At 43.1% G+C, this 12,808-nt stretch overlaps 1 protein-coding gene and 1 long non-coding RNA gene across 2 annotated transcripts in view; both read right to left on the reverse strand.

The window, feature by feature from the left end:
- Nucleotides 1-510, reverse strand: part of MTMR8 (myotubularin related protein 8) — a 32,092-nt gene extending 31,582 nt beyond the window's left edge. The window contains exon 1 of the mRNA XM_075763724.1: nt 494-510. Within this exon, the coding sequence (XP_075619839.1) occupies nt 494-495 (2 nt within the window). The 5' untranslated portion in view covers nt 496-510. The remainder of the gene's footprint in view (nt 1-493) is intronic.
- Nucleotides 511-12,477: 11,967 nt separating this feature from the next.
- Nucleotides 12,478-12,808, reverse strand: part of LOC142603396 (uncharacterized) — a 31,021-nt gene continuing 30,690 nt past the window's right edge. Inside the window, exon 4 of the long non-coding RNA XR_012837322.1 lies at nt 12,478-12,794. This is a non-coding gene — a long non-coding RNA (uncharacterized LOC142603396). The remainder of the gene's footprint in view (nt 12,795-12,808) is intronic.

The raw sequence follows: 12,808 nt of genomic DNA on the forward strand, positions 1-12,808 counted from the left end.
AAGTGGTGACAAAGTCCACAGTGTGAAGCAGCACAGGCCTATTTCATGCCCTTGCACCAAAAACCCACGCAAGGTGCAGTAACAGCAGCCAGCTGGCTCACACTTGTAGAGTCACTGGAAACCGTAGACCAGAAAGCATTTATCAGATACAGGTCTGTACTGTTATTTGCAAACGTATCACATTTACTCATCCACTGCTGGTCTGGCGCTATCATCTTCAACTCAAGATGACAAATTGGTTTGAAAAACCCATTGCATCACCCACCCACAAACAGAACCTTGTCGTCCCTGGATAATGTCATTCCAGTTCATAAGAACTGTTTTATACTTATATTGTCAGAAAATAAACACTTACTAACAACTCCCATTTCTCACTTTTCCCACACTTTAATATGAAATCTCCAAAGGGAAACACAATAGATACCCAGATGGTTCCACTCAGGGAACTTTGGCACGTGTGTCCCACTCTTTACCATGCCCTTACGGAGACAACATTTTTTGAACAGGCAGGAGTGCTAATAACGTCTGATGGCAAAAGCTTCAGGAGAGTGAGGTGGGTGCTCCCATCAGTGACCACTATGTTAGCAGCGGGATCAATGTGTAAGGTACCTGCCTTGGCAAATAGAAAAGAATATGGAGAAAGAGTCACAAAAGAAAGTTCTGGAGGTTTTAAATCTTAGTAAGATATGTAACAGAAAATTTAGCCTTGACACTTCAAGATAGAATTATAATCTGTACAACTACTACTTTGTTGTGCTAATGAAACCATATGCCTTCTAGAAGATGATGGAGACTATAACGTAGTCTGTATCAGTAAAACATGGCTGGCGTAAAACTTAATTAGCCTTGACAGACCAGCAGCACGTACCTGACCCAACACTGCAAAGCAAATTCTTTCCAGTTTGCTTTCAGTAGAAATCTTTCCTCTTTCTTTTTTCTCTCTTCGCTGAACCCAAGCTAGATAGATACTTTAAAGGACACAGCAATTTGATTGCTCATCAGCAGAGCAAGCCTAGGTCTACTGCCCGTATTTAATTTTCTAGCTTAGTCAATTCTCTGCAAGGTTTAAATGAAAAACAAAAAGATGCAGCAAAGCAGAAAAAAATGACCTTTCAGCCCATGGATGAAGATTTTAACTGAAGAACAAAACAAAGTTGAGGAAAAATCCAATAAAGTTTCTTTTCATACGGATGAAAAGCAGGTTTTTGTTTTGTTCAGATTTCAGGATCTGTATAATAAAGCTAGTCTGTAACATTTGTTTCACTTAACATTTTGAAAGAAAAGAGCTTTCCCTAAACCAGTCCATTGGTAAGTTATTCCTATCGTGCTACAGCGTACACTCTGCACTGTGATCTATGCCACGCACATCTTTAGTGAGTGTAGCTCTGGAGCCTCAGAGGAAAGGAATATGGTAATTTTGGAAACAAAACTGTACTGAGTGAAGAAAACAAATCATAAACCTTAAATCCTCTTACTAAGATGTTCAAAATCATGTGTGAAACTGATGTTTCTTCTTTCTTCATCAACCCCCCTTTCACAACGTACAAACCAGCGAACTAATCAGTTCGTACCTTTGCTGTGGGTTTCTTACCTTTCTACTCTTTATTCACAAAACACATAATTACCTCCCTCAGAAATACTTCAACGCTCAGTACATCTCAGATGCTAGACAGAATCTACCTACACCTCTATGGCTTTGGGAGCTATTTTGAAATTACCTGTTCCTAAGAAATCACCTTACAGGGAGAACTTAATGTTTCTCATTCCAGCAAGAAATTCAGTCCAGTGAGAAATGCTCTGGTAACACTTATAATTTGCTACCAATCACTCTGTATTTTGTAACATTAAACAAAATACTTTTCTGAATGAAAGTTTTAGTCTGTCCAGGCTATTTGTGTACAAGATTGCAAAAGAGATTCGAAATCCTTTCTACAATTTCTCCAGCAGTACTTGTGCAATCTGATGGAAACATCCCAGCACGGGACTAAAGAAATCTGTGTCAGAATTTATACTGAGCTCTCATTAAACTGCAGATATTTGCCCAGCCAAGACCTTATTTGATCTTATTGTTTTCCCAATGAAAGCCTAAAGTTTTTCTTTTGCCTACATAAATGCTGGCCTAGTATAATCTTAGGAAAATAAATGATCTCAGTATTTCAGATGTCATTCTTTTTATTGAGAGTCCACGAATGAAACTGTGTCAATGTCATTTAGATGTTTATTACCATTCCTCCTGTTGAGACTATCAATCTGGGAAATTTTGAAGTCCTTTCTCCCTTCTTAAGATTTTTTTTTTAATTCTCAGAAAAGTTGCCATAGTGTGCTGTATTGCTTTTCTTCTAGGCAGCTCTCTGAGTTAATAAGAGTTTAGTAACCAAAGTAACCAGAGTTGCCTTAGTTTATCCTATTTAATCTGTTAGTCATGCTTCTATCTCCAGCTCTGCCATAGTGAAGGTGGTGTTTTACAGTGTGCGGGCAGATTTCTGTCTCCAGGTGACAGCCATAGACATCGACCCACATCCACATGCTGGAGGCTCTGCCCTGCCTTGGAGGCACGTGGGCACTGTCCTTGTGCTCCTTCTCACGTGTGCTTTAGGAGACATGGATCCCCTGGGGGGAAGCTTGGGACCAAGCTGGATCCCACACCGGGCATAGTGGGCCTGGATGAATCTTAATTAATCCCATGCACAAAGGTGGTGGCACAGGCTCTGATGGCAATTAACCGGTTTGTGGCATCTCCAAGAGGTAAAATCCCCGAAATTCTCAACTTCCAGCCTCTCTGCAGGATCGGGCAGACCGTCCTGTGTTATTTCCATCTTGTTATTTCCATTTTCAAGACCTTCAGCTTTAGTTTTAGGGTAGCAAACAAAAAAGAAATTTGAGATGTTCATGTAAATCACATGCCTCCAGGCTCTGGAGCGCTAGGTGCGTAGTCTCTCTAAGTTCAGGTGACCCTGGTGGCATGTAGTGCATGGTCTGGCTGCTGCCCCACAGCCATAACGAAAAGGTGATCGTGTGATCCCAGTGGCCACAGCCACCGCCACCCACTTCTCCTTTGGTCCCCAGCTGGGACAGGTGTGACACAGCCCCCTCGGCTGTCACTCCTGGCTATGTCCTTCCCACACAGAGGGTCATCGTGTCACCATATGATCTTCTAGTTCTGTTCTGTGTTTCCTGTTAGTTTACTCTGTGTGTAAGGCATTCCGTCTCTGTATCAGTTATTCTGCTTGTAAAATACAGTAATAGAAAAAAACCCAACAAGGTTGGAAGGCACCTCTGGAGGTCATCTAGTCCAACGTCCTGCTCGAGGGAAGACCAACTTCAGTTAAGGTAAGGATGATAGTTACCTGCATTAGAAAGTCTGGAGAGATGCAAGAGGAAGGAAAGTTTACATGAAGCCTTGCTGTTGAGCCTCAGAATCCTAAAGCTGATACTCCCTTTAGTAATTCTATTATTTCCATCAGTGTCAATAGTTTCCTACTCTCCTTGTACTCTCCTATTATATCTGTATTTTCTAATACGCACATTGTGGATTTTATCTGTTGATTGCTTTTGGCTATAAGACCTCAAACCAGAGCAATTTAAAGATAGGAAGAACATCCGTTCTTAAAAAACTGGTACAGCAATACATCAGTGTGTTACAGTGACAGTTTAATATGCATGATCAGTATGAAGCTGAGCTGCCGTCCTTTCTATAAGGCCGTTAGCTATGCTTCCAGAGAGAGCATCAGGTTGGACAACACTGGGTTTACCAATAACTAAGATTATATTGTAATTTGGAAGTCAATGAACATAGCTGTTGTCTTGGCTGCTGCTGTTCTGACAACCAGCAATTTTTCTCAGTCACTGCACGTATCAAACTTCATCTATCATACTTAGGATTACTAGCAGAGCATTACACAACATGCCATAGGAAACAATTGTGTGCTGGAAGGATGTTCTACCAGATCTCTTTTGTTTGAAGTTAGTTGAATTTTATTACAATTTTCTTTTCTTGAACCATCTCTCCTCTGCTATGGCCAAGGAGGGAAGTGCATAGGGGATCAGCTTCGTGATCCCGGGCTAGCCACATCTCCAGAGGCTGCTGGAGTTACTTCACCCTACCAAAGGTTTCTGGAGTTGTTTCAGTTACCTGCAAGGGGTGCCAGCCTCACACCAACAGCTGGAGGTAGAACAGGAGCCACTCTATCAGCTCTAAAATGGATGAGATGTCTTTCTGCTGCTTGATCCTCTGACTCCAGGGTTGCATGGAGACAATAAAGCAAATTACTGAGGTCCACCCTGAGGTTTCATTGTGAGACAAATTATCAGTTGTATGCATCAGTTAGTAAAACTAAAAGCCTCAAGTTCAGTTTAACTGCCTGAATCGAAAGAGAAACTGGCAGAGTGGAGGTTTTATACACATGCTGTTTGTGTCAGAAATGCCATCAGTGTGTTTTAGTAGTGTGTTCAGAACACGCTCTATGTCAGCAGCAAAGCACGAGCTGCCCCCGCACAGTTCTGCATGCTCAACCCCGACTTGCAACAGCCCTTAGTTCAATCAAGGCTCCACAGTGCACTGCAGTCCTGACCTAACACATCATCAGCCCTTACTGGCAATATCCTCTTCTGGGGAGCATGCCAATCACAGCACATCGTTCCATTCGGTGACACCTCTGCATTTGGGAAAATGTCACCCAGCTGAGATTAAAAAATTAATTCATATATAACATATGCCTCACTCGAGCAGCTGAAGACTGGTTCTTTAGTCTTACAATTCCACGTGTCTCTGCCATGTCTTCCCATTCCTGTCCCACCAGATTGTCTATGCAGCAGGTTATTTCTGCCTAACATTACAGCAGATCTCACGAACTTGTTACAATACCAAAGTGGAACTGTACTGTGAAAAGTGACTCTGTAAAATAAACAGACGTATAAAATCTCACCCTAGAGTTCTCTCTTCATTAAGTGTCAGTAAGTCCATATCACACTTGCCTTGGTAACAAGTCAAAGGATGGACTCACCCCATGGCTATTCTGCACACTCAGCCCATACATGGTAATTAATGAAGATATGCAGACCAAATAGTGCCCTTTCTTTCAAATATGCAACCTTGTTCCTTTCCGGGACTCTGGGAATATGATGGATGGCTTCATCTGAAAACAAAGGAATTGCACTGCTGGTTTTGCAATTGAAATTCAGGTAGTATGTATGTTGATATCACGCAAAACAAAACAGGCTCCAGCTTGGTGTTGCCTAGCTTTGTTCTTTCTAGAGGGCTAACAGGAGAAAAAAGTAGTAAAATTTGCTGTTGCTGCTAATGGGACAGGTGAATACATATGGCAAATGGGAAACAATGAGCTATTTTTATCTTCTCTTCCAAAGAAATAAAGGATTTTAGGCCAAACCTTCAGCTGATGATTAATCAAGTTGAAAAGTTTTATTTCAGGTGAGGAACTGGCCTTTTAAATTTTCCCTTGGTTGGAATAGGGGAATTTGAAAAAGGCCTTAGCAGACTCTTAATGTTAAGGTTGGTTAAGAATTCAAAGAGATGCTTTAGTGTGACCAAGAGCTACAAGCAAGCTGTGCATTCTGAAAATACCCCGGGGGTCCACCGCTCCCCTTCTCACCATCTCACAGCACGGTGCAGCAACCGGCTGGAACAGAAAAGGGGGCTGTTTCTCTTGAATAACCTCCGAGCCTGCGCTGGGGCTTTGTGGGCGGCTCTACTGAACTCTGCCAACATACAGTTTCTGTCACTGGTACTCTCTGGTGGAAGAGAGCACAGGGAGGATTTTATTGCTTAGACACAAGATTAGAGATGTATTCTTTGAGAGAAGAGGGGCATCTTTTCAGGCTGCTGCCACGTCGTTGCTGATCTGTCCATAGAAGTGCCAAGCCACTGCTTGCACCTGTCCTCTTTACCTTGATGTTGTGCTGGGAGAGATAAGGATGCTAACTAGGTCTATAAACCAAACAAGGTCTGGTAGCTCCTCAAAAGCCTTATCAGTTATGGTGGCAATTGATGCACACTCATTCAGAGTGAAAACAGATACCTGCTTAAGAGAGGTCTTCTGCAAGGGCTGATGTTCAAGAAAAGCTACGCCACTCTCTAGCTTTGGCTGCTGGCTCCTGGAGAAGGAGATTTCCTTCATGAAGGACTGCTTGCCACACTCCTCCTTTCCCTGGCTGCACTTCCTTTGTCCTCACCCCAACACCAAGAAGAGAGCTCTGCAGACACCTCCGTGCAGGTCTCCACATTTCCCTTCTTTCTCTGCTGTGTGGTGAAACCCCAGCAAAGGGATTGTCAATTGAGGAGCACGTTGTGAGCACTCAGGAGTTGGGAGCAGGGACAGTGCGTGGGACTGGCCCTGGCCAAGTCCTAAAATTACTGTATGAGCATCCTGCGAGGCTCGATGACAAGTAGCTTTCAGAGTTGGGGGGCAACTGGAAGTTAACGGTAGAAGGCACCGGAGAGATACTCAGCCAAGCACGTCACCAGTTCAAGGCAAAGTGACAGGAAAGGTGAGCCCATGCTTGGGAGCACGCACTTGATACACCCGCGGCTGTGACTGAGGCGTGACATGGGGCTGTTTCGCCAGAGAAATGACGATGTGAAGGAACTTATCCTGGTATTAATTAGTTCATTTGGACCAAAAGGATCAGCAATGAGGTATCTTAATGAAAGTGCAGTTTTGTAACCCACAACCAATTTCTAGTGCATCCTAAGAGTGTTCCCTGATGGGGGATTATAGATCTGGCCTGACAGCCTGAGTTAACCCTTCAGGACAGACCCTTCTCAGATGGCTGGAAAATGAAGAGCAACAGCCCAGAATACAGGCTAAACTTTAAAGCCACACTTTAAATTGTTACCCTATTTTTGCTCACTGATTATTCTGCATTATATCTGAGATCAGTCAGGAAGAAGAGAAAGACTTTGAGCAGGAGACTAAAGTAACACATGACAGAACTGTTCGATATTTTAATGTCTGGGGGATTTAATCCCTTATCTCTGACGCCAGCTGGGGAGAATGAAACACTTTTCTTGGCATTAGATTGAAATTAAAACATCACTTATAAGAAGGAACGGTCAAGCTGAAAGAGGTTCAGAGGTTCGCCTTGAGGTTTGGCTTTAATTAAGTACTAGAAATACCAATGCCTCTATAAATGATCTGAACCTCTTGGTAATGAATGGGGTGGGGACGACACCCTGTTTCTCCAGCATTTCTGTTGTTCCCTGGGCATAGGAGGGCAGCAAAATGTGGCCACTTTGCTTCCTTTTCTACTCAGAAATCATTCAGAGAGGCTCTTAATTTAATGGCCATGGAGCAAAAATGTAAAATAGTAAAAATACTAAGTGAACTGAACTTTTCTAAATTTCTTAAAAGGCTTGGGTTCTGTGAGGGCAACAGCTTGGTTTACCGATTATCTTCTTCAAATATTTCCCCTTCCCTAAATTAAAAAAAAAGAGTTTTACTGTACACGCCATTGCTTGTGGTTCGGTGCACTCCCAGCTGCCTCCCCTCACCATACAGAACTCTTTGGTTTGTGTTCACGTTGTCAGGACATCTTAGATCACGATGGCCAAATTCATCCTGTATGTAACTTTGAGGAAAATGGAGAGAATGGCATCAGAAAAAGATGTGATCCCTGTCATATCACACGGGTTTGTATCCCGTTGAGTTCCACTTTTATTACAGTCCATGTGGCAGAGCTCTAATTTAAAATTGAAGCAACAAACAACATTCAGCTTCACAGGGTTTGCTCACACGTTGTTCTGGGAGAAATCCGGACAAACAGCCTGGAGGTAAGGGGGTCTGCAGCCCGTGCTCACAGGCATTACCTCCGGGCTCTTCCCTTGTTCCTCAAGGCACAGTTTCATGGTTTCCAATCTGAAACATCCACACCAGTTATTGCAAACTACCCCTGTGCTATGGCCTGATGAATCTTGCCAGTGCAATCACCAAAAAAAAAAAGGGATTAAAATGAGGGATTGTGACAGGTGGTCCCCAAACCACACGCCAGCAAAGATAAAGCCAATTCCACAGTGAATGTATGAGTGGCACATGGTCTGCCAGCAAATTCAAAGCAGCGGTAAGTGACTGATGGCTTATAAGGTTTCTCTCAAGTGTCAGAGCAATTGCAGAACTGCCAAGCAGATCGCAACTTGTGTCTGCAGAATGTAAGAAAGTGTCAAGAGAGACAATCACAAGAGACATCAAAGTAATTTCAAGAAAGAAACAAGCAGTAACCAGAAAGCACTATGAAGACTTGTACCAAGAAATAGAAGAATGAATCTTGCAGTGGACGCCTAAATCACTGCTTAATTTAATCCCCAAGGCAGTGCCTAAGTCTAAGTACAGCACTGGGTCTGACCTGTTCTAGGTCAGTCATCATGCGCCTTAACTGTCTTCTGAAAACCCGTAGGTGACACGGTGTTTTCCAAAGGATTGCCTCTTTGCTGGTTTGCATATTTCCCATGTGTCTGTCTTGCTTTCTCCAGGACAGACTGAAATCTGGAACTTACAGCTATTGGGGCCCAAACCTCCACTTACCACATTGCCTTGCTCCCGTAGAAATTTAAAACGGAAAGTGATTTAGAAAGGTGTCTACCTTATCCCATCTTCTTTTCTTAACATAACTGTGAAGGACGTGTTCCTGCATGAAATTATCTAGTAATTTTCTTGTCTTTATTTTCTACGTTTCAAGTGTTCTTAGGAGAAGCACTGCCAGACTTTCAACATATTGTTATGGTTATCACCTTGATAAATATAACCCTATTCTGTCTGATTACCCCTCTCTTTGAGTCCTCCTATCAAGCATAAGTTTCTTTTTTTTATTTTCAGCATTTTCACAGCCTTTTCCTCAAGCAGTTCCCAAAATTATCATGCCTACTCTTCACCTTTTCTACCATCTCTCAATTGCCATGAAAATATTCATTCCAATTCCCTGCTAGCTCATAGAATGCCTCCAAATTGTTACAACCTCAGTGAAACACCTATGTTTTTTTGCATTTTCTGTTGTCCTGTTTGAGAGAAGGTTTTTGTAACTAAATACTCACAAAGCTGGCTCCTCCTCAAAGGCACGCTCTGCTATGCTGCCTTGCAATACATCGGCAAGTGCAGCTCCAAGTAAGCTGACCTCACCGCTGATCCGTAGTCCCACGGTTTCGTTGTACGTCTCCTCAGTCAGAATGCCTCCCACGAACACTATCAGCAACTTAGCACAGAAACTATTTCTGTATTATTTTATACAACACCTTGCACTGTTTCCTCGACTGACGGTTAGGTAATACACACACCGAAATACAGTTAAATTGCTATTCCTCAGTGTAACAGACACTCTGTCCAGACTTATTCCTGACCATGCTCTCATGAACCCAAATGCCTACAAAGACCTTCAGTTAAGCTTATGAAGCATGATTTGAGCTGTCACGATACTTCTCAGTGACTTGACTTCAGTTCTGATATAAACGCCAAGCCTCCGATAGCAGTCTTTTATACTTAGCGAGAAAATGCCTACTGCAGAAAAATGCAACGGAAAATAATAAGAGCCCAAGAGGTCAGATATTCATCCAATTCAGAGCTGGAGATTTTAAGAGCAGGTTTTCCTGTGAGATTTCCAGCATTTCAGGTTTCTAATACTTTAAACTCTGAAGCAGCCGCATCTCAAAAAAAGAAAAAAAAACCTTACAACTAACTAACTTTAAAAAAAAATACCCAGTTGTTTGAACTCCAAACTCATTGTGATTTGAGTTGGCAATGAAAGTTTGGTTTAACTCTTACTGTGTTTGATTCTTAGGCTCCATCTGCAACAGCAGCATTGTTCAGCACCGCCTGGGCCTGATCTTTACACAGAAGGAGCTCCGGCAGCTCCTGCTGACTCCCAGTGAAGCTACAGGACTCGTTCCCTCTTGAAAATCAGGCCTATTGTGTATGTACAATCAAGAGCATTCAGGCTGAACAACCATTCAAAAAGCACACCTCGGTAAATCACCATCTCAATAAGTTCTGCCATTCTCTTTTCTAGTAACTGCTTTTAATAGGTGGTTTGTCTTTTTTTAGGTGAGGAGGACCATTGGACTGTCCAGCTTTTTGCTGACATCAAGAGGGGGCTCATTGGAGAGGGAAGAGCCCAGCAGGGAACACACGAACAACTAATTTCCTCCTCAAAAGACTTCTCTTATGGTAGGAAAGTGCAGAAATGAGACTGGCTCTTCAGGAAGGAGAAAACAGACGTGTAGTTGGGAGAGGGAAAGAAGGAAAATCACCAGGAGTGAAGGGGCTGTCAAAGTCTAATTCAAGGGAAGTTTAAGACCTGGATTTTTACTGAAGTCTGTTGGAAATTGCTGGTTCTGTCAAAAAATAATGTCCCAAAAAAGGGCTAATGGTGTTCAATCCACTGACGTGAGCCACCTCTGTCCCATTCTGTTTGCTGAGGAGATGAACAGTACTGACTGGTTTTAATATTTCTTGGTTTTGTTTTCAAAGAGGTGGCAACCTAGACAATGACAATATAAAATATAGGCTCTGTTTAGATTTTTGTGACGAGGCAAGTCATTGCACGTGGATCAGGTGGGACTGTGAGTACTAGGTATACACAACAATTATTGTAACTGCACATATAGATCAAAGATGGAGGTGTCGTCTTTTTCATGCACCTCTCAAAGCAGAATGTTAACATGGTGTTTGTCTTTTTTTTTCCTTTCCTTTTTCCTTGTGGAAGCTTTGTGAACATTTCTGAAATTGAAACTCCGTTAAATTTGCAGCTCACTTTAAAAGAAAAAAGCTAACCTGCCTAAAAAGAAGAAGAAGAAGAAGAAGAAGAAGAAGAAGAAGAAGAAGAAGACGAAGAAGAAAAAGAAGAAATAACAAAAGAAATAAATTGGAGAGCTCTCCAGTCCTGAGAGCTGGCTACTCCGGCACCCTCCGTTCCTAATGCTCCACCGTGCCTGCTCTGGCATCATCCTTATCTGCACTCATGTTGATGAAGTAAAGCCACGCATCAGCAGGACATGGCTCACATGAGCATGCAGCACTAACGCCAACCAACAAGCTTCTAACAGGCAGTAATTGCTTCTATATAAAACATGCAGAGATTGTGTCCCTTTTTAAACTAATAAGCTTACAGATCTGCTAGTTTTCTTCTGCAGAAGCACGGTACATTTTTACAGATACTAATGTTGTTGATTCTCTAGTCTGTTTTCACCTAAAACCTGGCGAAAGCATTTCAAGAACAGATGGAGTCATGCAAGCCTACATTACAGAGAGCTATTTTCTCAATAACATAAGGACACCTTGGTACCACATCACAAAAGAAAACCTGACACCAGGTTTAAATCTGTATCTTCAGAAAACAGTTGATACTGCAGCTTTCTCTTCTTCATTACAGTAAACCCCCAAGTAATTATTAGCTTCTCCTGTAGTTTCCTCATTGCAATGGCAGAGCATGGATTTTGCTAAGTATACACAGCATGCCCCTGGTTCAGGGCTGACACCCCTTCACTAATCAACCTCCAGTAATGATGTGCAGAGAAAGATGTGTACTTGCCCATCACCTTGGCACATGGGCCTCCTGGCTCTATCCTGAATTACTGTCTTTTATTTCCCTGCATTCTTCACTTCCTTAATTATCACATAATAAAGCAATACTGCCATAATTACTAATAAAGGCACTCTTGTTAAAGGATAAATCTTCAGTTAGCAAGCAGTTGCTGTAGTGAGCTACTTGTCTGTATTACACAGAGCCAGAATTAGGATTCTAGCACCAGCCTATGTGCCGGGAGTAGCTCCCTGCAGCTGTGTTACACTAATGTGAGTAGAGAATCAGGCCTCAACAGCTTAGTGAGACCAGAACTGCTCAGTGGTATGAGACAGCATTGGTTTTCAGTCCCATGAGGCTCACGGTTTGGGCTCAGAAATCCTTGGCTAGCTAGTGGGCTCCTCCGCTCCACCCCATCTACCTCAGGCAGCCGGTCCCCACCTTTTCTCTCTAAATCACAATCATCAGTCCCTCCCGAGTCTTGGCTCCTACCGTGATTCTTCTGCCCTGTCAGCCCCAGTCTCTCTCTTCCCCTAAACTCCCCATCCATCGGGGGACTACATCTGCACGGACGGCACAGGGTGAGGCAGGCACAAGTAGAGAACTCCCTAAACAGCTTTAAAGCAGCCATCTCAGGTAGCAATTGCTTTCTCGCTTACGCTGAACTCCAAGATGCTCCAGCTAATTTTCTGATACAGCAGGCAGTCTCCCAGGTCTCCAGAGCAGCACTGATTCCTATCTGTTTTGACTCAGTCTTCCTTACCAGGCTCCCCATTCACATCACAATTCAGTCTCCAAGTCTGGTTCCCTGCCTGCCCTCTCCCCCCAGCTCCTTCCTTGTTTCCTTGCTTAGTCTTCACCTTTGAGCCTCTCTCAGTTCAACACTCACTCTCAACTAGCTCCTTCCCTCTTGCGTTAATCTTTCAATGTGCATAAAGGCAGCGGGGAGATCAGGGAGGAGGTTGCTGTATGCTCAGTGGCTCACCAGAAACCTTCATTCTCAGAGGGAAGTAGCACACGCAGCATCAGGAGAGAATTGATCAGCATCTTACAGGATCTGACCATTGGACTGCAGAGAGGGATTAGTTCTTCCCCTGTTTCTTGGTCTGTATTGAACGTTCACTTGGCATTAAGAAATGACAAGAATATATCTGAAATCCGGTGGCAGAGTTCAATCTTCAGCATTACAGAAGATGGTGAAGTACTGACACTGAATACTGGTGCGCAGGGAAGGCGCAGCAGCTGCAAATCAGGAAGTTTCCAGTTTGTGCTTTCTGCTTAGAATAAC

This window comes from Balearica regulorum, chromosome 11 (genome assembly GCF_011004875.1).
Source record: "Balearica regulorum gibbericeps isolate bBalReg1 chromosome 11, bBalReg1.pri, whole genome shotgun sequence".
NCBI classification, from domain to species: Eukaryota; Metazoa; Chordata; class Aves; order Gruiformes; family Gruidae; genus Balearica; species Balearica regulorum.